The 21,262-nt window shown below is 36.1% G+C and overlaps 2 protein-coding genes across 3 annotated transcripts; one reads left to right on the top strand and one right to left on the bottom strand.

The window, feature by feature from the left end:
- The first annotated feature begins 1,785 nt into the window (after positions 1 to 1,785).
- On the top strand, positions 1,786 to 8,977 carry LOC144447549 (testis-expressed protein 9-like). 2 transcript variants are annotated; one of them, XM_078137598.1, is made up of 11 exons: positions 1,786 to 1,856; positions 2,928 to 3,013; positions 3,184 to 3,247; positions 3,688 to 3,825; positions 4,428 to 4,513; positions 5,216 to 5,385; positions 5,721 to 5,803; positions 6,734 to 6,907; positions 7,614 to 7,748; positions 8,243 to 8,377; positions 8,833 to 8,977. In XM_078137598.1, the coding sequence occupies exons 3-11, from the start codon at positions 3,245 to 3,247 to the stop codon at positions 8,905 to 8,907; spliced, it is 999 nt and encodes a 332-aa protein (XP_077993724.1). In that variant the 5' UTR covers positions 1,786 to 1,856; positions 2,928 to 3,013; positions 3,184 to 3,244; the 3' UTR covers positions 8,908 to 8,977. The 2 variants fall into 2 exon arrangements, with proteins under 2 accessions (XP_077993724.1, XP_077993723.1); XM_078137597.1 differs by having other exon boundaries at positions 1,788 to 1,825.
- A 791-nt stretch (positions 8,978 to 9,768) lies between these two features.
- LOC144447243 (protein CDV3 homolog) lies at positions 9,769 to 20,731 on the bottom strand. Its single transcript, XM_078137146.1, has 5 exons — positions 20,416 to 20,731; positions 18,954 to 19,036; positions 17,516 to 17,664; positions 16,569 to 16,740; positions 9,769 to 14,071 (listed from the first exon to the last, which is right to left on the bottom strand). Exons 1-5 carry the CDS (start codon positions 20,641 to 20,643, stop codon positions 13,948 to 13,950), a joined length of 756 nt encoding a protein of 251 aa, XP_077993272.1. The 5' UTR covers positions 20,644 to 20,731; the 3' UTR covers positions 9,769 to 13,947.
- Positions 20,732 to 21,262: the final 531 nt, after the last annotated feature.

Here is a 21,262-nt window from a genome sequence, read left to right on the forward strand (position 1 = left end):
GATTCAAGGGGAGGTAAGGAAAATGTTTTGAACTGTAGAAATACAGTGACATGACACGCTCCTAAATTGACTACTCTCCGACATAAACTTGTGAGGGCGCCCTTTATGTAACCTGTGAATTGTGACAATGCCTGACTGTCATGACTGTCTTGACTGTCAACATTTTTGTACACAAACTGTAACGTAAACTGTTTTTATTTCTATGGTCATGTGACAAAGAAGAATATTTACTCCCATTTTATTTTTTATTTCTCCTCTGAATGGTAAAATATCGAACGAATGAAGAGCAAGTATTTGAAATTCAGTGATGAATCAGATTAGGTGCAGTTTAGATGTACTGTAGCATTGTCCAACGTTGGTGGACTGCTTTGATAATCATGTGCGCCACTTTGTCAAAATTAGGGAAAACTGTACCGACTAGTGTTATTTTTTTTCCTTTGGTTTGTTTGTCATATCTTCAGGATGCATACAAAATGTCATCTTCCGGATTTTCGTTTATCTCTTGCCCGAACGTGATGAATATAAGTAACATTCTATTGCCGCCTGCGGGCGCCATACATTATGAAAAATGTGAGTGCATCAACCCGGCCGGGCCTGTTAGTCTTTAGAGCCAAGAGAGACTGTGGACTGTGGCAGAGGACTGTAGCATGTTGTTCACGTGTTGCTATGTATATTACATAGAATTTGTAGAACGTTTTGCTATATAGTGTATGAGTCACTATATTGACATATAGGAAGACAGAACTGAACCGAAAATTCATTTTATGTCATAAGTAGTTTTCGAAAGACCTTGAAAATGACAAATCTACTGCCTGTAGAAATTTGTCCATGGTATCACGACGTATATCTGTAAAACGAGCACACATATAGGACAAGCACTGTGGTAGGCGTGATCCCGAAATACAGGCACGTACAAGGTGCTCATAGAACAAAACAAGAACGAACGATAATAAAAGTAGCAGGCTATAAAAGAATCGCGAAAAGTTCACTACATTAGATTTTAATCAAATTGGATACATCTAATGACTTGAGCCTCCGCTTATTGCACACTCAACCGCCAAGTATGTGATATACTTTTGCAAATAATCCAACTCCGCCTTGCCGTGCTTACAAATTTTCAAGTTAGATGACATTTATTGCCAAGTTGCATCTTTTTATTTGAGTACATACAAAAACCGGGTTTATTTTATCTACATGAAAGGTTGGATTCCGTTTACATACTGGCATTTATTACGATATTCTTTGTATCTATAACAATCAAATTACACAAATTAACTTATATCATTATATGTATTGTATGTTATTACGAAGTGTTTTGTTTATGTGTCTCGTCTTCACTTTGGTATTACGTTTTTGTTACTGTAAAAACAATTTTATGTAAAGACAGTGATGAAGAGTAACAAATAATAACAAATCCCATAATATGTCTTATTATATCTCCATGCCACTAAATACCTCCTATTTTGAAGAGATTTTCCTCATTCTTCACATTTTAAAAAAATCATGATTCCTAGTGGCAGCCAAGTATTCATATTCAAATTTTTTTTTAATTCATATGATTTAATAAACTATAATGTCATTCACTCCATCTCCACTTTTCAAGAATAGCAGTGCGTGTGCGTGGTTGGTTACTCATCGAAGCTTGTATTGAAGAGGGGCACCATGCACCAGTCTCGTCGTCGTTATTCATGTGTATAGATATAACGCTATAGCGCCCTCGTTTATTTTGCAAAATACAGCTAGGGGTTCTAAGAATCAAATTTGGCGGAGATAGGGGGTCATAAATAGCAAAATGGCGGAAAGATCGAGTAGACCGTCTTCGCAGGTAAGACTTACATTTTCTGTGGAAACGTAAGGTATTGTCGATATTTGATTCTATCTGTTTTGCTGCAAGGAAGGACATGTGTACAGGGACTTTCGATAGAAAGACGCAATCTCATCGAAAAGTTTAAGTGGCCTTTCCATGGAAATGTTTGACACTGACAGTAACCTAGTGACATGAGATACATTACATGATGCTGAGTGTTACGAGTGTAAACAATTTGAAGTTGATTTTGAATGGTCGGACTTTTCTCATACCTTGTGACATTTCTCAAATACATTGTTGCCTAGATTCCATGACTCAATCGCCACTCAGAAGGGTTTCATACTGCTACCAGTGGAGTACAGATCACTTTATTTTTCAATCACAGAGCGCGTACAGACATGTTTTGGCCACACGTGTTTGTGTTTTGAAATCAGCATTCACCATTATTCATTGACAGTGGAATAAATAGTAATTTAGCTTCTTCACACACTGCTTCATCAATGTATGCAACAACCAGTATCAGTGAGTGTATGTCATGAATACATATACATCATGTACATGGTCCACCTACTGAGATTGGTAGTGAAGTTGTTGTCAAATGTTGTTTATTCCATTTCATGTTGGGTCTGTGTTTATTCTGACCATTAGTAGACGTTGGGGAGGTCTCCAACCTGTATGTTGAGACATTTACCACAAATGCTGTTCATGAAAACAATATGTTCGCTTGCCGACTCTCACTCTGTCACATTCTCTTTTATCTTTGCCTCCCCATCACCAATGTTTGTATGAGAGAGAGAGAGAGAGAGAGAGAGAGAGAGAGAGAGAGAGAGAGAGAGAGAGAGAGAGAGAGAGAGAGAGAGAGAGAGAGAGAGAGAGAGAGAGAGAGAGAGAGAGAGAGAGAGAGAGAGAGAGAGAGAGAGAGAGAGAGAGAGAGAGAGAGAGAGAGAGAGAGAGAGAGAGAGAGGAGACAGACAGACAGACAGAGACACAGCAAAACAGAGAGAGAAACATACTGACAACAGGACAGAGAAAGAGACAAAAGGAAGAGACCGAAGGAGAGAGATGAGAAGTATACATATTGTTAGTAATTCCACAAACAATTTCCCAATTTTCATTTCAGGCTAAAAGACCATCATCAGGCCATCAAGCAGCACACAGGAATAAAAGTTCAACTCCAGACTTACTTAGTAGAGAAGAAGAATACAAGTGAGTTTTAGTAGCTGAAAATTTATCAGAAGATTGTTGTGTACATGTAAGGAAACTAACTGACATGGTGATTACTGTTAGCAGAAATTGTATCAATGTTGCAGTGGATAGTATAAAAATACTACAAAATCAAACCAGCTAATACTGTTAAATGTCATTGTTATTTTCAGACGTTTAAATGCAGAGTTAGAAGCCAAGACAGCTGGTCTTATACAGCAAGCAGAGGAAGTCATGGTTAGTCAAACCAATACTAGTGAGGGATACAAAAGCAAAGCTTTTGGGGATTTGAAATTATCAACAGATTTCTGTGTTGACAGATGCTCAAGAATTCTGACTTGGGTTCTAAAATCTTGCCACATACAGAATCTAACAGTTTTTAAAATTTAAAAAAAATATGTTTATTGGTTTATATACAAAGGTAATGCAACAAAAGAAACAGAAATACGTAGAATGAAGACAGACAAAGAATTTGTTGGTTAATCAATTTTGACCAAAATAAGATAAAGGTTTGCAGTAGACTCTGTCAATAATGAGTCCCTGGGACTGTCATCACCGATCAAAACATGGGGTCTCTTGAAAAAATTAAAGATTCCATTTTTTGACTGTTGAGTATTATTGTTCACACATTGTACAAATGTTTATATTAAAAGACTTTAATTTTTACTACTTTGTAGCGTGAGCAGGAGAGTCTTTTAACCAAGGCCAGTCGTACCATGGTTGACTCTGATGAGGATATGAATGACTTTGATGATGATGACGATGGACCCTTGTTTGAAACTGAACCACCACTTATCACTAATAACCTGGCTAAGGTAAGATATGTCGGAAGTAATGAAGAGGCAGGTCAGATAGTGACTAATTTTGGATCAACACCACCTAGTGAATTGCTACATTCTCAGGAATGTTTTTTTAAGCTAAACATTGGAATCAAGGACTGCCAAGGTGGACTTTTGCTAAAAGATGACTGACAGTGCAATAGTTGCATATTGCTAATCAAACTAGGGAGTTAGATTTTGGTTAGGTACTACAGGATTAGACCCCTCAAGTTAAAACCAATTGTATTATTCATCTAAATATGATTTGGCTTTGTACCTTGTTTAGTTTATATTGACCAAGGCAGTCAAGTCAAGAAAGACCATTGATCTTGTTTGTAGAACAGTGTCCACCCAGTGTATGCTAGGGAGTCTAACCTAACCCTAACTCCCTAGCTTGTATACAAATGTGTATCTACTGAATGCTTGGTCCAGTGTTCTCCATTCTTGGCATTCTGAATACTAGTAACTCTTTTTCCAATGTGAATGTATGCGATCTATGATCTACCTAACATAACTTAGTGATTGTGGTTTTCTTTTAGCAGACAACTTTGATTGTCTACGGGAAAACTATGGTAACTGTTTTGTTCCATTTATTGCAGGAAAGGTCAGATTCAGCAAGAGAAAAGAGGCCACAATCTCAAGCTAAGCCACCATCTAGACCGTCATCTCGTACAAAGAAAGCAAGGTATGATGTCTGTTAGTATTAAAGTGTGCCAGTCATCTGATTCACACACACGCACATTGGGTCCCACACTTTGAAAACCTAGCCTGTAACTAACGACAGTCAAACAAAACTTTGTTTCGTTATGTACTACATTTGTATTACACTTTTATATATATTCACAATATTTTACTTTGTTCAACCAAGTTTCATTGTAAATCAGTTTCCTGATATACTAAAGACCCCCCCCCCCCCCCCATATGAGAAATCTGGATATGTGTATTAAATAAACCATATTAAACTTTGCGGTTAGAACATGGGGTAGTTAAGAGCTGACATCATACACATAGTGATTAGGGTCATTATGCATTGTACAACCCTTGCACTGCAGTAGTTATGTAGAGATGCCGGTGATCAGAATGTTGGAAAGTCTTCTCTCTATCATACTATCAAACTGATATACATTGATTCAAAATCATATATGGTAGTCTCTTATGTAGATTCCTGCAATGCTTTTATCAGTTTGTTTATGTCTGTCAAAGTTAGTTATATGGTACAGGATAGACTGTAAGATACGTTGTGACGTTTCACCCTCACTGGTCTCCTAGAGGTTAGGGGTTGGCCGATGTTTGAGGGCGCCCTGTCACGGCGTACCTTACAGACTAGGTACAGGACAGTATGACTAACTAAATATAAATGATGATGTACTGATGTGGTTTGTTTTAGTTCCAGACCACGATCCAAAGCTACTAATATAAGCGATGATGTTGCTGTACCTGATATGTCATTGACACAAACCATCACAAACATAGAGGGACAGATTGACCGTGGTCAGTACCAAGATGATGACATGGATGATGATATACTGCCACAAGCTGCACAGGATATGGGGGCAGGTCAGTTTATGATTGGTTGAAGTTTGAATGGTTTCCAGGTGTACAAAGGGCAGGTCAGTTTATGATTGGTTGAAGTTTGAATGGTTTCCAGGTGTACAAAGGGCAGGTCAGTTTATGATTGGTTGAAGTTTGAATGGTTTCCAGGTGTACAAAGGGAAGGTCACTTTATGATTGGTTGAAGTTTGAATGGTTTCCAGGTGTACAAAGTTCAATTCAGTTTATGATTGGTTGAATAGCTGAGATACTTCAAGTTTGCCAGGTGTGAGGGGAGAAGGTGAATGCACGAGGGTCTGAAATGTCTCAATTGTAATGAGTTGTTTTCATTCATGATACAGAGGCTACCATTCGATTCCTGAAAGCTAAATTACGAGTTATGCAAGAAGAATTAGACAGATTGGCACATGAATGTACAAAAAGAGTAAGTATCAAAATCTTGTAATGAGTGACGTTATACAACATGCAAGCCATGTTGTACCAGTTCAAAAAAATAATATAGGATTGAAATACTGGTCATTCTGTCATGACAATCATACTGCATTGCTGGAAATATGAGTCAAAACATTCAAAATTGACATTATTTTTTCCCAATTTTTCAAATTTGTCATCAATCATTTGTACACAGATATGATTATATTCTCCAATATTTTTCTCCATTCAGCCAGAAAATACTCATCTCGTCTTCGACTCAAAGTGACAAGGCCCCTTATGTCACTCATATTTGTCTTAGTCAACCAAAGACAAATGCTGAGAATAACCTAACCTGATGATGTTTTGTTGACAGGGTGAAAGGTAGTCAAATCCTTTGGAAACTTTAAGTTGTGTTCAGACCATTCAGGTTTTCATTTGTATTATCAAAAATAGTATGTGAATATACATCTTACGCCGTATGATGTTACGAGTAATAAAATTCTCAAAAGTCATCCCTTTGTTGGAGTCATGATATCGTGGAGTCATGATGGGCAAATGGTTAGAGTAGCCAACTTGGAATCTGCAGGTTGCACGTTCGAGCCTTGTCGCTGCCATTTGTTTCTGAAAGGCTAAAGTCCTTGGGCAAGATTTGAACCATTATTGTGCCTCAATCAACTCATCTGTATAATTGGGGACCTGGTAGGATAGGGGTTGCAATGTGAATGCTTTAATCCTATGCAGTTATAAAAGGCTGAAATGGATTGTATGCTCCCCAGGGAGTTGAGGAAGTATAAAGGACCATTGTGCCGCTATAGATCCGAGCCAGGGGTAATAATTGTAAAGCGCTTTGTGCACAAAGTGGGAAAGCACTCTATAAAACCCACATTATATTATTATTATTATCATATTATAATGAGACTGATTTGTGTATGCTCTCCAGGATGAAGAAAATGGCAATTTACTTGGAAAAATGAAAGAGATAGATGATGAAAGAAGTCGACTTCACAGAACCAACCAGAGTCAACAAACACAGATTGAGAAATACAAGAGACTTTCAGAAGATGCTAAGAGTAAAAGTGACGGCTTAGAGAACCAGTTAGGCAGTGTCAGAAAGGTAGTGTCCTGTAGTTTGCTATATCTGCACTAGCTGTATTATTTTTTCAATTAGACAATTAACAATATGCTTAATGAAAATTAATTAAATACCAATAATTAGACACTGTATATTAATTAGAAGTCTGTAACAAAGACATTAGCCTAGAATCTAAGCATAGTGTCTTATGGAGGGAAAGCATTGAAATTGATACACTTAGATTCTAGGCTACAAAAACATCACAGACATGTTTATAAGGGTGATGCTATTTTCTTAATGTTTCTCATTACTTTTTCATAGCAACTATGGGTCAGTCGGTTGATATATATGAAAAAAAATAAATAAAAAAATCATCTTCTTCATGTTTCTCAGCCTTTTCCCCCTCTCTATCTTTCCTGGATTCCTGGTAACAAGCCCTTTCCCAACTTCTCTACACAATAGGCGTGTTCTCACCCCCCCCCCCCCCCCCCCCCACCTGAATAACTTCTGTCATGAGAGAAATGCTCTGTTCATGAACAGGTGTCGTCACCTGTAGATAACATCTACAGTCCAGACACTTGTTGATTCTTGCCAGAGAGGGTGCTGTTCCACAAAATATTAAGGGTGGGCGAAAATAAAAATATTTTTATTATTTTGATGTCGGAGCTGAAAATTTGGGTCAGTCGGGTAATGAGAAACAGATAAAAAAAGTAGGGTCACTCTAATGATATGAATTTGATTTCTGTAGGAATTAGATTCATTAAAGAGAGGTCAGAAACAAGCCACAGCTACACAGAGTGCTACTGAAGTAAGATTAAACAGAGCATTAGAAGAAATAGAGAAATTAAAGAGTCAGCTGGCTAAATCTAAACTATCCTCCAAGGTAAGATTGTAATGTTTGTACTGATTGTTCAGTAGCTTTGTATACTTCTAGCACAAAATGTTTATATGTGTGGAGGGATGGGTGTGGGATGATATATCATTGAGAACGTTTGTTCACTTGTGTGTATGTCTGCATGTGTGTGTGTGTGTGTGTGTGTGTGTGTGTGTGTGTATGTATATGTATGTGTGTATGTATGTATGTATGTATGTATGTATGTATGTATGTATATGTGTATATGTGTATATGTGTGTATGTATGTATGTGTGTATGTATGTATGTATGTGTGTGTGTATGTGTGTGTATGTGTATGTGTGTGTGTGTGTGTGTGCGTGTGTGTGTGTTTTGTTTGTTTGTTTGTATGTGTGTACTTTCAACAAAGTCATAGAGTAAACTCTCATTGTTCTAGCAAAGTAAATTTACATCGCAGGATTACATACTGTTAAAACTACCAGTACTGCTCATAATCTTCACTTATAAACCTTGTTTCCCTTTAGGACTCTTCAGATCAAGAGAGGAAAAGAATTGACCAGCTTCAAGCAGAAAATAAACGTTTAGAAAAACAAAAATCTGAACTTATGGCAGGATTCAAGAAACAGTTAAAACTTATTGACATCCTGAAGAGACAGAAGGTATGTAAATATAATGTAAATCAAAGTTTTTGTTACAGTTGGGAACCATGGCAACAGAAATGGGGGATATATGGTAAAACTGATTCCCATACATTGTACAATAATTTTGGTGGGGAATCCTGATACAATGGGTGTGGAAGTCAGGTAGACTTTACTTACTTGCTAAAAACACTGTAAATGCTCACACAAAGTAAGCTTTCAAATGCCACTTGCCGTCAGTTTGTTATATTTCTGAGTTTGTGTCAGTCAGTTGTGTAGAGTGGTTGATAAAGATTACAAATTTTGCAGAAAAACACTTGACTAATTGTTACCAAGTTAAGGAGTTTAAGTAGGGCGAGATTAAGGGTAGGGATTGGACCCACTAACTTGCTCTACTTTTATATCTTGTCAGTCCTGTGCTACAGAGAGTTATCAGATTATTTGGTATAATTTTGATTTTATCGTTTTATTTCCAGATGCACATAGAAGCTGCCAAGATGTTGTCTTTTACGGAGGAGGAATTTGTCAAGGCATTGGAGTGGGGAAATTAATAGTTATTATCAAGTTGAAGATAGACATTTTTTAAATTCTCTTTTGTACATATCTTGTAATTTACTTATCTTTCTTGTAATTTGTGTAAAGCCAAGGAATGGTGAAATATAAAAGTTTGAAGAACTTATGCATCCTGCCTTTTTGTGTGTATTTGGGATAGGTTGAAGAAAACCTGTCAAAGTTCTGTGTTTGGTATGTCTGTCTGTCTGTCTGTATGCATGCATGTAGGTATGTGATTCTATGTATGCATGCATGTCTATGCATGTATGTATACATGTGTGTGTATGTATGTATGTATGTATGTATGTATGTATGTATGTATGTATGTATGTATGTATGCATGTATGTGTGTGTGTGTGTGTGTATGTATGTATGTATGTATGTATGTAAACTGTATAGACATGCATGCATAATACATATGTACTCATGTACAGACATAGATGTGTACGTGTCTGAATGTATACGTTTATGTACATAAGTACATGCATGTTTGTGTATGTATGTGTGCATGTATGGAAGTGTACCTATGCACACACATATATGTATGTATACATGTACACTTCTACTAATCAGAATCAACTAAACAGGTTAAACAGTGACCCTGTCAATCATAATTTGCCTCGCATTAATTTTATATCCTTAGTGATTCCATACTTTTAATTAACTTTTACCATGGAAACCATATTTAACAAGCAGGCCATAAAAAAGTTACAGAAAAGGCATCTCGAACTTGAATTTGTTTTCAGTTTCGACAAAATAACTGAAACCTAAAGCCATAAATGAATGACTCAGAGAGACCCAGGAATTAAACATCTCCATGTAATCTTTATTGAAAACATATACATGGTTGACATTCTGTAAAATGTATATTTTCATACTTGAAGAGTGACAAAGCTTCGATCCTCAAAAACATAATGTTCATTTTTTTGCTCATTTTAATTAAATAACAAATAGGCAGATGTCCTTAGTTCTAGATCTTAAAATAAATGTCATAAGATGTATAGCAGCTACACTTAATACTAATGAAATTATATAACACGAAAAGTCCAAATTATTTGGTTTCTATGACAACTTTACCATAAGTCTTCCAATTAGTATGTATTCTTTTCAATTTATTTGGATTCACTGATGACGATATTTTACAACAAAATTAATATAAATCCAGTCACAAAAAGAGATAATTGATTTTTCATTTGTAAATTCAACCAAATTTTGATTTTACTGAAGATTCATAGAAACACAAAACTATGAACTTTGCAAATAGTCTTTCTGTGTATATGGAATAAAACGTGCCATTTTTCCTGCATTTGTTGTTATATGTGTAATTAGTAGAGTATGCTGACATTCACTAAATTTTTTACAATTCTACGAAATGCTAAAAACCTGATGACCTTTGACCTTAAAATGGTTCAAGCACTTCATAAATCAATATTCAGAAAATTTTTCCAAACTGATGGAAGTATTATGGTAAACTCTGAGTCACAATTATATAATTGCTCAAATCAAATGTCTCTAATTTTTTTTTCAGATTAAATTCAAGAAACATTTCTAGTTCAATTAAAATTAATTACGGTAATCGTGTTATTTGGGAATAGTTGTTAACAGCAAATGAATCATGTATTTTTTTCACATTGAATTATTTCAAGCTTTTCTAGTCAAATACAGGAGTTATTTGTACATATGATAATGAACAAATCACAATAATTTGGGACTGATTTAATAACTCTACTCAAATTCAAAAAGAAAGAAAAAATTATACTAAAGGGCAAATTATTTGTGTATAACCAGCTCCCAACAGTGTAGTGGTTTAAGCTCAGGATTAGCAGTCAGGAGGTCATGGGTTTGAATCTCACTGGAAACAAGATTTTTCTGTGACTGTGACCCCAACCAAGGGTGAGTGTTCTACATATTCAATGGGAAGGTGTCTCACTCACAAACCCAGGGTGAGTGTTCTATAGACTCAATGAGTAGACTGTATCACAAAGCCATGTCTCACAAGACAAGTGCAAATTTGGAGGGGGGGGGGGACTCCTTTAGTAATGACTTGAACAGTCGGGGGCTAATTACTCACATGGAGCCCGCAAGCTATTTGTGTATATATGTAAATAGCAAATCAAAGTTAATTGAATAGATTTGAGGTATTTATAGTCAAATTAAAAAGAATAACAGTAAATGTTGAGTTACTAGTATATTTATGTCACTTTTTTTTTAGAAGATTGAATAATTCGAAGCATTTATAGTCAAACTAATGTGTAGGTATTTGTGAAAATTTATTGAAAAGCAAATTATAGTTATTTTTAGCGGCTTGATTTAGTTGATATAAATGGAAGGATTTCTCACCAAAATGAAACAAAAGATATGATACGAGAATACTTTGTACATATGTTAGAGTGACTAGACTACTGTGTTTATCTTAACTATATACTGACCTAGCATAGACTATATAATGAGTTCATCTTTTATAACTACTTTTCCTTTACAACAATCATGCATTTATTACTGCCAAATTACACATTGAAATTAAGAAGCATTAAAATGTCGAATAATCTGATATTTGAAAGTTTTGGTTCATCAGTTTTCTGTTTGTACAAAATACTGCTTACAGTTCAAGAAAACTTGGTTACTTCCACGTCCTTCGTAAATCTTCAAAATAAAGCTTCGTTGTTGGCTCACACTTGTGTGTATACTTCTGGGTGTTCAAGGGAATAGGTATTTCAGAATTATACTTCTGGGTGTTCAAGGGAATAGGTGTTTCTGAATGATCGCAGCTCCAGTAATAGTAAATTGACACTATGAAGGATTTGTCCTCTACACCATGCACCAGTTGTCTGTAAAGTATGCCGTGATGGGGCGCCCTCACACATCGGCCAACACTTTGAATGGCGCAGGCTGGTGAGGGCAGAGAGACACGACGTATCTTACAGTCCTCTACACCTACTGTTCATATTCCTAGTCAGTGTTTTTTAAAATTCTCCTATGAATTTATTCAATGATCCAGAACATATGCCCTCTAGCTTACTTCAAATTCAAACCTGTACCCCTTAGTTTGTCATAATTAGTTCATACCATGTATACGTAGATCATGCTGACATGTGGAAGAAAGAGTTTTTATTGGGATCATCATGTTTTCTTTTTTGTGTCTTGTACTTATTTTAGCTAAAAGGAAATGTATACTTTTTGAGGTGTGTGGTTGTATTCTTTTATCAATGAAATATTTTGTTTCTCCAGGATATATCGACTACAAGCTGTAGTTTGAGTAGGAAGTATTTTAATACAAACAGATCTCTTTTAAATCTAAGACTGTTCAGTCAATATTCTGGGATGGGTGGTTGTGTGACCAAATCAACAATGTAGTATTGCGATGTTTTTCTTTCTACTTTACAAAATAAAGCTATAAAACAAAAAAGGAGGAATAGAATTCTGATAACCTAATTCTACCACCTACCAGTAGGTGTGTCATAAAAATAACGACTATTTGATTTCTTGGTTGACACCATAACTTCTGTTCCGTGTGCTACACATGCATTATAGGCAAGCATGAGAATAAATCAACCTGCTTGTATTATTTTGACTCTCTAGCATGCGGTGCAATGCTAAATATTGCAGGTACTGAGAATTGCAGGTAAAATTCACATATTTTCTGTACATTTAGCCACAAGTTTGGAAGGATAGCCCAGTAAAAATGATATTTTCCCAACATATAATCTTTTACAAAAACATTCTAGTGAAGAGAGTCATTGTACATTACATTCCTGTTGCAGAAAACCACCATGTTCATTATTTCCAATATTATTTGACCAAATATTCCATCGGTACAAGTCTTGCTTCAAGAAAAAATTTGATATCGGTAGAACATGTGCCCTCAATCTTACTTCATATTCAAACCTGTACCCCTTAGTTTTGTCATACTTAGTCTCACAGACCTATACTTACTGACAGTAGAATGTCCAGAGCTTGGCTAGAAAAATAGGAAAACAGATAACAGAAATATATGTTTAAATTTCTTTGGAAATTGCCATAATGAAATTCTGTGTTTTTATATGGAGACCTAAGTTATAGAACACCCATCCTTATTGGTTATAAAAACCAAACCTAAAGACAAGAAAGAAGTCTTCTCATTGGCTAGACAAATCTAATTTAAATAAAGGTGTGACATACAGCACAAAGAATATAATTTTGTAAAGGCTATTTTTTGGTCAGGATGGATAAATATATTTCTATATATAGTCAAAATATTTTCATTCAATAAATGACAGATGAATTGTAATTTATGTATAACTTGATTTCCTGATTGTGATAGTGAAATGGAAAAGAAATGAAAAAAAATTCTACCAGATGTAGCCGATATTTTCATAATGCATGAAAATATTTCTATATTATCAATTTCTTTTTCTCACACACTAAAAGTAAAACAAATCTCTAGTGTTGAAAATGTCATTGTAGCTTTCTTCAAAGAAATGGTAAAAATAACAATAATTCTACACAGAAGTACAAACAGTTTTACTAACTCACTTGCGTAAATTTAAAACTGCGTTTATTGTTGGTGTTTCATTACAGTGTATGACATTACCAGTGTGATCATTCACTGCAACATCATTCGGCATTCTGAACAAGCATTTACTGAACTGACCCATGAACATTGCAGACATACATAGTACAGTAATTAATTTGACGTGTTTTTAGTGCATTTGACACCCTGGTGTTCAATTTGAATTTGGCTTTTGGTCGAAAGTATTCTTATCATTTGAATATAAGACTACTTGTGGAATACACTACATGAGAAAAACTTTGTCCATTTATGTGACCCAGGATTTCACAACCTGTTTGGGATGGCAAATACATAACTAAGGTAGATCCAAATAAAAACACAGAATGTACAATTGCAGTATCTTGGTAATTCAGAGTGGAAATTCCAGTGTCTTGGTAATTCTTGTTGTTTCATAGAAGTTGTAAAGTGATGGCATTGTTTCTGTGTTGTCGGCTATATAAAAGAGTGTATTTAGTTTCAGTCTCTAGCTGGTTATCATCATGTCCAAGTCTCATTTACTGAGTGCTGCATATTTGTTTTCTAGATCCAATTTAGGTCCTCTACTTCCTGGCACATCATCAGCTGATGCTCTGCCGCCCCTCGTCACTTTCTCAAAATATTTATCGGATGCGTCGCTGTATAGAGAAAGATGGCGTATTAATAATAATATGCTAAATTATCAGGTGTGTCGCTGTACATTGAAGTCCACTTTGAAAAAGGAGTAAACCTTCGGTGTGAAAAACAGTTGTCTGACCAGGGGCATGAGGCAACAATTCTGGTGAAACCCAAAAATGATAATGATATCCAGATAATAAAGGCCCAAGTTAGCTATGAGTCACATTTACATACTTACTTCTTTATTTGTAGTTTATTTTAATAAACTCATTATACACGTCTACACATATTTGTTATTTTGGGTATACATGTACTTGTACACTTTCCGGTCTTTTAAAAAATGAAACATTTTTAACAATCGCAGAAAAAGTTTATATAAATATGGAAGACTCCAAAAAAGAATAAAGGAAAAGAAACTATATGGATAGATTTTGTCTGTAATGATTTAATGGAACATGATCATGGTGCATGCAAAATCGACGCTTAGTTCGCTCGCGACAGCTGACGCTTCGATGCGTGACGCGCTGCTTGCCGTGCTCGAGCTCGACGCATTCCTTGCTTAAACTTGTAATACAGAGGGGTAGGACACGACATCGAATAAACCAATCAGGACGCTTCAATTCGAACATGTGACCCATGAATTTTCGCTCGAAGCTCGATACCACCTGCTGCCCTCTTGTGGTGAGGTATATATTTCGCATGTTTCAGTACATTGTGGCGTTTGCGGGACAGTAAAACAGATTGCCGAAACAGCATATTATATGAACTGAAGCTCCGAAACGGTGCGTCTTTTGCGAGGGATATAAACAAAAACACAATTGATAATATCTTGGTTTAATCAATATTTGATGCCGTAGAGTTACGGTAGGCTCGAACACACAGTCGATTCCGGTCTATATTATTTTCATAAAATTACGTAAAAATAATCATTAAACATTAGTCGTTATATCTGTGTCTCTTCAAAATATACCTTTGAATGAAAGAGAAAACGTAACAAGATCATTTGACTGCGTAAACAAATACTCGTAAGTTTGCCCGAAACAGAAAGCGTCCGTGAACGAGGGCGATGTGGTTTCAATCTTACGTTGAAAAAGAACACCAGAGTGTCCTACCCTTCCTTTTTTAGCAATTGAGCAAATTGAGCAAATGTCGAGCTCGTGCATATGGAATTTTCAACATCCAGTACTTTTATGGACGGTTGCAAAGATTCGAATCATTCGAGCTCGCGATCGCGAGCTCGCGACAAGACAGATAATTTATATGACCGTTGGGGGGCGCTACACAATCGGTACACTCCACACACGTTAGACGAGACATGCATTACGCATGTTACGTCCCCAGTCCGCCGTATTCTATTTACATTTCAGCGCGTTTCAAGTTACTGTATGTATTTTTCTGTGTATTTTAATTAGATATTAATTATTGATTCAAGATAATGAAGTAATTATAAACTTGACGGAACTTTTTGATATTGTCTTTATTCATGTTATTCAATTGTTGATAGACACCAGAATTGTTGCCTCATGCCCTTGGTCTGACAAAGCTATGGAAAAAGTTGGCCCAGAACAAGAAAATAATCCTATGTAATCCTCATGGCTTCACTGATAAGGTAACACTAATGTGAGAACCTGAGATTGAAAGCCTGGCCTTTACTAACAAAGACGGTGTACTAATATTCCACCACATAGAAATTTCGTAATCTTAGATATAACTTCAGAAGGTTTACTGGACCACACCATTGGTTTCATATATATTGAATGTATGGCATATTATAAAACCCTGTGATGTATGAATGCCACTTTGGTGTGCTTGGCGTATTTGCAAGCATAAGAAGTGGAAATACAGCAGTCTGCAAGCATGCGTACAAACACCTCAATATACCCACATGGACACTCCAAAGTCATCTGCCTCTGTTATCATTACACATGTTTATCAAAAACAGCTTTTCACAAGTAAGATGATAATGTCTGCTGTTGCTCTAACATCAAAACAAAACCCAAATTAAAATCTCAAAGTTCCATCATTTTACAACCCAAACTCCACTTTGCTGACATACAAATTATTAACACTTGCTAATTGGTTGTTTATAGTGTCAATCAACTTGGATGCATGTTATGGACTGTAACAGACCAATCAGATCTGATTCGGTTATGACTGTCACAGATCAATTGGTTGCTAAGGAGTGACAGATCAATGTGATTGGTTGCTAAGGAGTGACAGATCAATGTGATTGGTTGCTAAGGAGTGACAGATCAATGTCACTGGTTGCTAAGGAGTGACAGATCAATGTGATTGGTTGCTAAGGAGTGACAGATCAATGTCACTGGTTGCTAAGGAGTGACAGATCAATGTGATTGGTTGCTAAGGAGTGACAGATCAATGTGATTGGTTGGTCAGGAGTGACAGATCAATGTGATTGGTTTCTGATGACAATAACAGACCAAGGGTTGCTAGGCAATGTAACAGACTGTAACAGACCAATCTGAGTCGAAGGATTGAAAGACAAGTTAAACTAACCTTGGTGGTTTTTCAAGACTAGCGTGTAGTGATGGAAACTGTTGTTCACTGTGAACATCTGGAGCTTGTTTTTTGCCTCTTCTAGTTTGTTGCGGTTGTTGAGATGCCATTCTTGCTCCTGGTGGTCTATACACACCACCTGTTACTTTGCTTTCCACTGGTGGGGGAGGTTCTGTTAAAAAAAAAAAAGTAGTGGGAGTAATTTTCAAAGTTGACAAATAAACAATGTCTGACAAACATACATCACCTTTTACAGCAAAAGCAGGGTTGAAGTCAGAACAGGTACACTCGTTACTTGTGTCTGTTATTTGCAGAGGGCGATTTACAAAGCAAGGAATACATGAAAGACAATGTGTCATAATTTTGACAAAGCAAACACATGCATCATATCATGAGTGTATACTTCATGTGGACTATACCATACAGGCATATGCAACAATTGTATTACAATGTAAATAATCCACTCTGCAAGAGATCATCATTATATAGACACATGCAACAATTGCATTACCATGTATATAAATCACCCTCTGCAAGAGATGGACATATGCAACAATTGTATTACAATGTATATAAGCCACTCTGCAAGAGATCATAGACACATGCAACAATTGTTACAGTATTGCAATGTATATGAATCACCCTCTGCAAGAGACAAGACACAAGCAACAATTTCCCATACTAGGATTATAATATTATGTTTCTTAAGAATGAATGTTCACAGAGCCTGGGTGCATAATTATCAATAAAAATCTATACTCACAGCCACTACATTTTGGAAATAGATTTCCGATTACTGTAGTACATCCCTTAATGATGATGAAGAGAAAATTTGGGATTTGTTTTCAAGAAATTTTTTGACTGCGAGTACAAATTTTCATTACTAAGTATGAACGCAGAGTCAATGAGTATTTATTCTTGCAGCTCTCTGATTGTTTTGAGTTTACCTGTTGATGCAGCTGGTGCTGCAGCTGATGCTGCTGCATCTAGTTTTTTCCATGGTCCACTAGCGCCATCTTTAGGTCTGATAATTAACTCTCCTTCTTCATCATATTCATCTGGTAAATCACCTTCCTCTTCTCCTTCACCTGAAGCACTGAAGATGAAGAAAACTTTTTTCTGATTTTTTTTTATCACAAGTATCGGAAATGGACACTTGGTTTGCATAGACAAACAGTTGTTAGGTATGGGAGAATACCACACTCTGCACCACATCAACTGAGATGAAATGTCTCATATGAACTGGAAAAATTCTTGGATTAACTTTCTGAGAATGATCTTGTGTGTGACATACAGCATGTTAAAGGTTACTGTTCACTGGCTCTGTTTGATGTAACCATGCAGAAACCAATACGAAACAGCACATGGTATGTACAGCAAGATTGAATGAATACAGTTTCTTGCTGCATTTTGTCTAAATGAAATGAACTAACATGCAGATATCAAATGCAGACATCAAAACATTGGTGCCTGCATCTAGTCACAGTACATGTAATTAAATGGTTTTATTTCATTTGGACAATATGAAACAAGAAATTGGAATCTTGCTATCTGAAAGTATAGCGAGTGCAGTTTCTTATTGGTTTCTGTGTGGTTGTATCAAACAGAGCTAGTAATGTGAAACATGTTGTATATTCTTGATGGAAAGTTCACACAAAAATTATCAATGGCATGCATACTTGCTCAAAATGGCTTGAAACATCATCAAAGTGTATCTGTGTATTCTAACCAAAGACACCCGTAACTTGAATTGACCACGACTTTCTTCTAACTTGCAATTTAGTCTAAAGGTTCATTTTGGTACTGCATGTGCCACATTTTCATTTTTCACAACGCAATCAATTGTTATCAATGGTGACATCAACTTTCTGCTTCCAAGGTGCATGTACAGTAATATGCTAATATGCTATTCTGTCTCATTTACATTTGACATAAACATTTCATCATTGGATCAGTTTCTTTTGTCAAGACAATGAGATATGGTATATGTGATGTCATCACCAGAGATTTGCCTACAAACCCTTGCACAAAATCCAAAAATTGGCTAAACACACATATAGTACAGTAGGGCCTCTTTACAAGATTTCAGAGTTCAGTATGTTACTATTATTTTATCACTTAAAATCATGTGAAAGGTGATAACAGTAATCAATACAAGTATAGTTAACGACAGAAATAATTCTGACAAGAGATTTCCTTTAATTAATTTCTCTTATTTATTTTAAGAAAAGTACAAATGCTGGCATTTCAAGAATGTTATCTTTAACTACCACATAAACCTGGGATGATGACTGCCATTTTGCTGAGTAGCATATAGGTCCCTTTACAGGTACACAGCGGAGCATGTTGCAGTTCCCTGGGAACACACAACCAATGTTGTCTTACCCTATTTGTAATGACTGGATACGAAGCCCACTGTAATCTTTTTCTGCACTCTCATCATATTCCTTCCACTCACTGTCATCAATCTGTAAACAAAAGAGTCTTGTCAATTGAATGAAACTCTGTTCTTCTGATTTATCAGTACCGCTTGCAGATGGAATAAACTAGGACTGAAATTCTGACATTGTCCCTTACCTTTTTAGTCTGCCAAAAAGAGCTGTACACAGGACCAGAAACTACCCCAGCACTGCCTAATAAAGCTCTCAAGTATAAACAATATATTGCCTATCTACTAATTTTACAAAAATTACTATATTAGAACTTTCTATAATTTCAAATGTCCTTCCTTAATTACACATGTATGCATAGTGCTGTATCTAATATGGGTACCCTCACACATCTGTCAATCCCTTCAGAGCAGGCCAGTGAGGGGGCAGAGTGAAACAACACATCATATAGTCTAGTCAATCGATTGCTATCATTTGACCATAGGGCTTATTATTTATTTTGAATATTTATTTTGTTATTGGCATGCCAGCATAGTGGACTTTTTTGTACAGCTTTTTGCAGGGTGGATCAGGTAAGGGAGAATGTCAGAATCGAGCCCAGCCATACTCTGTCTGCAAGCATGATCACTGAATCAGGAATACCTATCTGATACACAATCATATAATACAATATACATGTATATCACATGAGGGACAAGAGTGTACATGTACATGCAAAGAAAATAAATGACAGACCCAGTATATAGTTGTCACTGGTGGTATTATTTTCATACCTTTTGTTCTTATATTTTTTACTAAATCTATGTTGTTGCACAGTACAAAAGATACATGATCATCTAGTGCTCAAACTCACATATCTATATCCTACAAATTTACAATATGTGGAATAACAAGTAAACAGTCTCAACCATTTATTCATCATATTGACACACGGGTGCTGAGCTAGTGTGATACAGTGATTTCAATAATTGTGTGTAATGTGTTGCTGTATTTTCCAAAAAATCAACAAAAAAATAACATCTACGCTTCTCATGGCCATGAAATCATCCCTGTCAATATACATCACGTTATACTAGGACCTGGTATTGCTAGAATAAGAATACAGATCAAGCAGAAATCATGAATTATTTTAAATAGTGGGAATGGATGAAAGCACTTTTCGTCATCAATTGACCTTTGACCTAAAGTCAGAGACCACTGTCAATGACAATAAGAATTTTAACCATCGTCACTCATGTCACTACATCATTTTCTATTATAGCAACAATGTGAGAAAATATCAAAACTGAGTTTTAAAATTGAGAATATTTGAAATGATACCATAATTAATCGATTAATACGCAGACAAACGGAGCTCCACGTACACACGTGGTTGATCTGGCTTCGACATATGACCCTGACAAACGGCGTAATTTATCGTTATGGAGTTGATTTCTACGATCTGTAAACAACCTTACCTCTTTCGGTAACGCTAGCTCTCTTTCTTCTGGTGTCAATTCTGTTTCTTGTACGATTGGTGCCGGGGCAGCTGGTGGTGGTTTTTCCTTCTCTTGTGCCTTATTTTTCTGCCCCTCCTGTAATTTCTTAGCTATGTCATCTGTCGTTGTAAACTTTGGTTTGCTTTTTTTAACCTTCTTCTTTTTATCCTTTTTGGCAAAGAAATCGTCTAATGCTTTGTCTTCCATGATGCCTGAGGAAATTTTACCGAAATTTCAACGTCTGTGATCCGAAACACGCAACAGCAGCGGAAGACTCGTGAACACACCGGTGACCTGGCAAATTCCCGGAAGTGAAAATTGCGCATGTGCAGCTATCAGATCCTCTAAGTTATCGACAAGAAAAATAATGAGCTGAGCCATTTAATAATCTTGGCAAAGAACTTTTAAAAAATATCAAATTTTACAATACGTTCAATACTGCATTATAATCACTTGTATATATGTTGGTATTTCTGCGGTTATGAATATTTTTTTCAAACGAATATACCTAATTTTCCTGGAGTTTCAAAATGTTAAGTGTTTAGGGAGACTTCTTGCATGTGTAATGTATCTTGGGATATCCCCATTGAGGTCGTGCACAGTGTACTGCATGCATGCGTTGTCGAGTGTTCTCCGCCGTCAACACCTGACTTGGTACATATGGCTGTGCAGTGATCGCAACCGTTTCTAACAATGCAACACGGAAAGATGAACGTTCTTCGACATGAAGCACCCAAGAAGACACCAATATATAGTTTGTGAGAACTTTGAACAGTGTTGATCACACTTTTTGACGTACACCAAGAACTGCACATACTAATGGCTG

The sequence above is a fragment of the Glandiceps talaboti genome, chromosome 16 (assembly GCF_964340395.1).
Source record: "Glandiceps talaboti chromosome 16, keGlaTala1.1, whole genome shotgun sequence".
NCBI lineage: Eukaryota > Metazoa > Hemichordata > Enteropneusta > Spengelidae > Glandiceps > Glandiceps talaboti.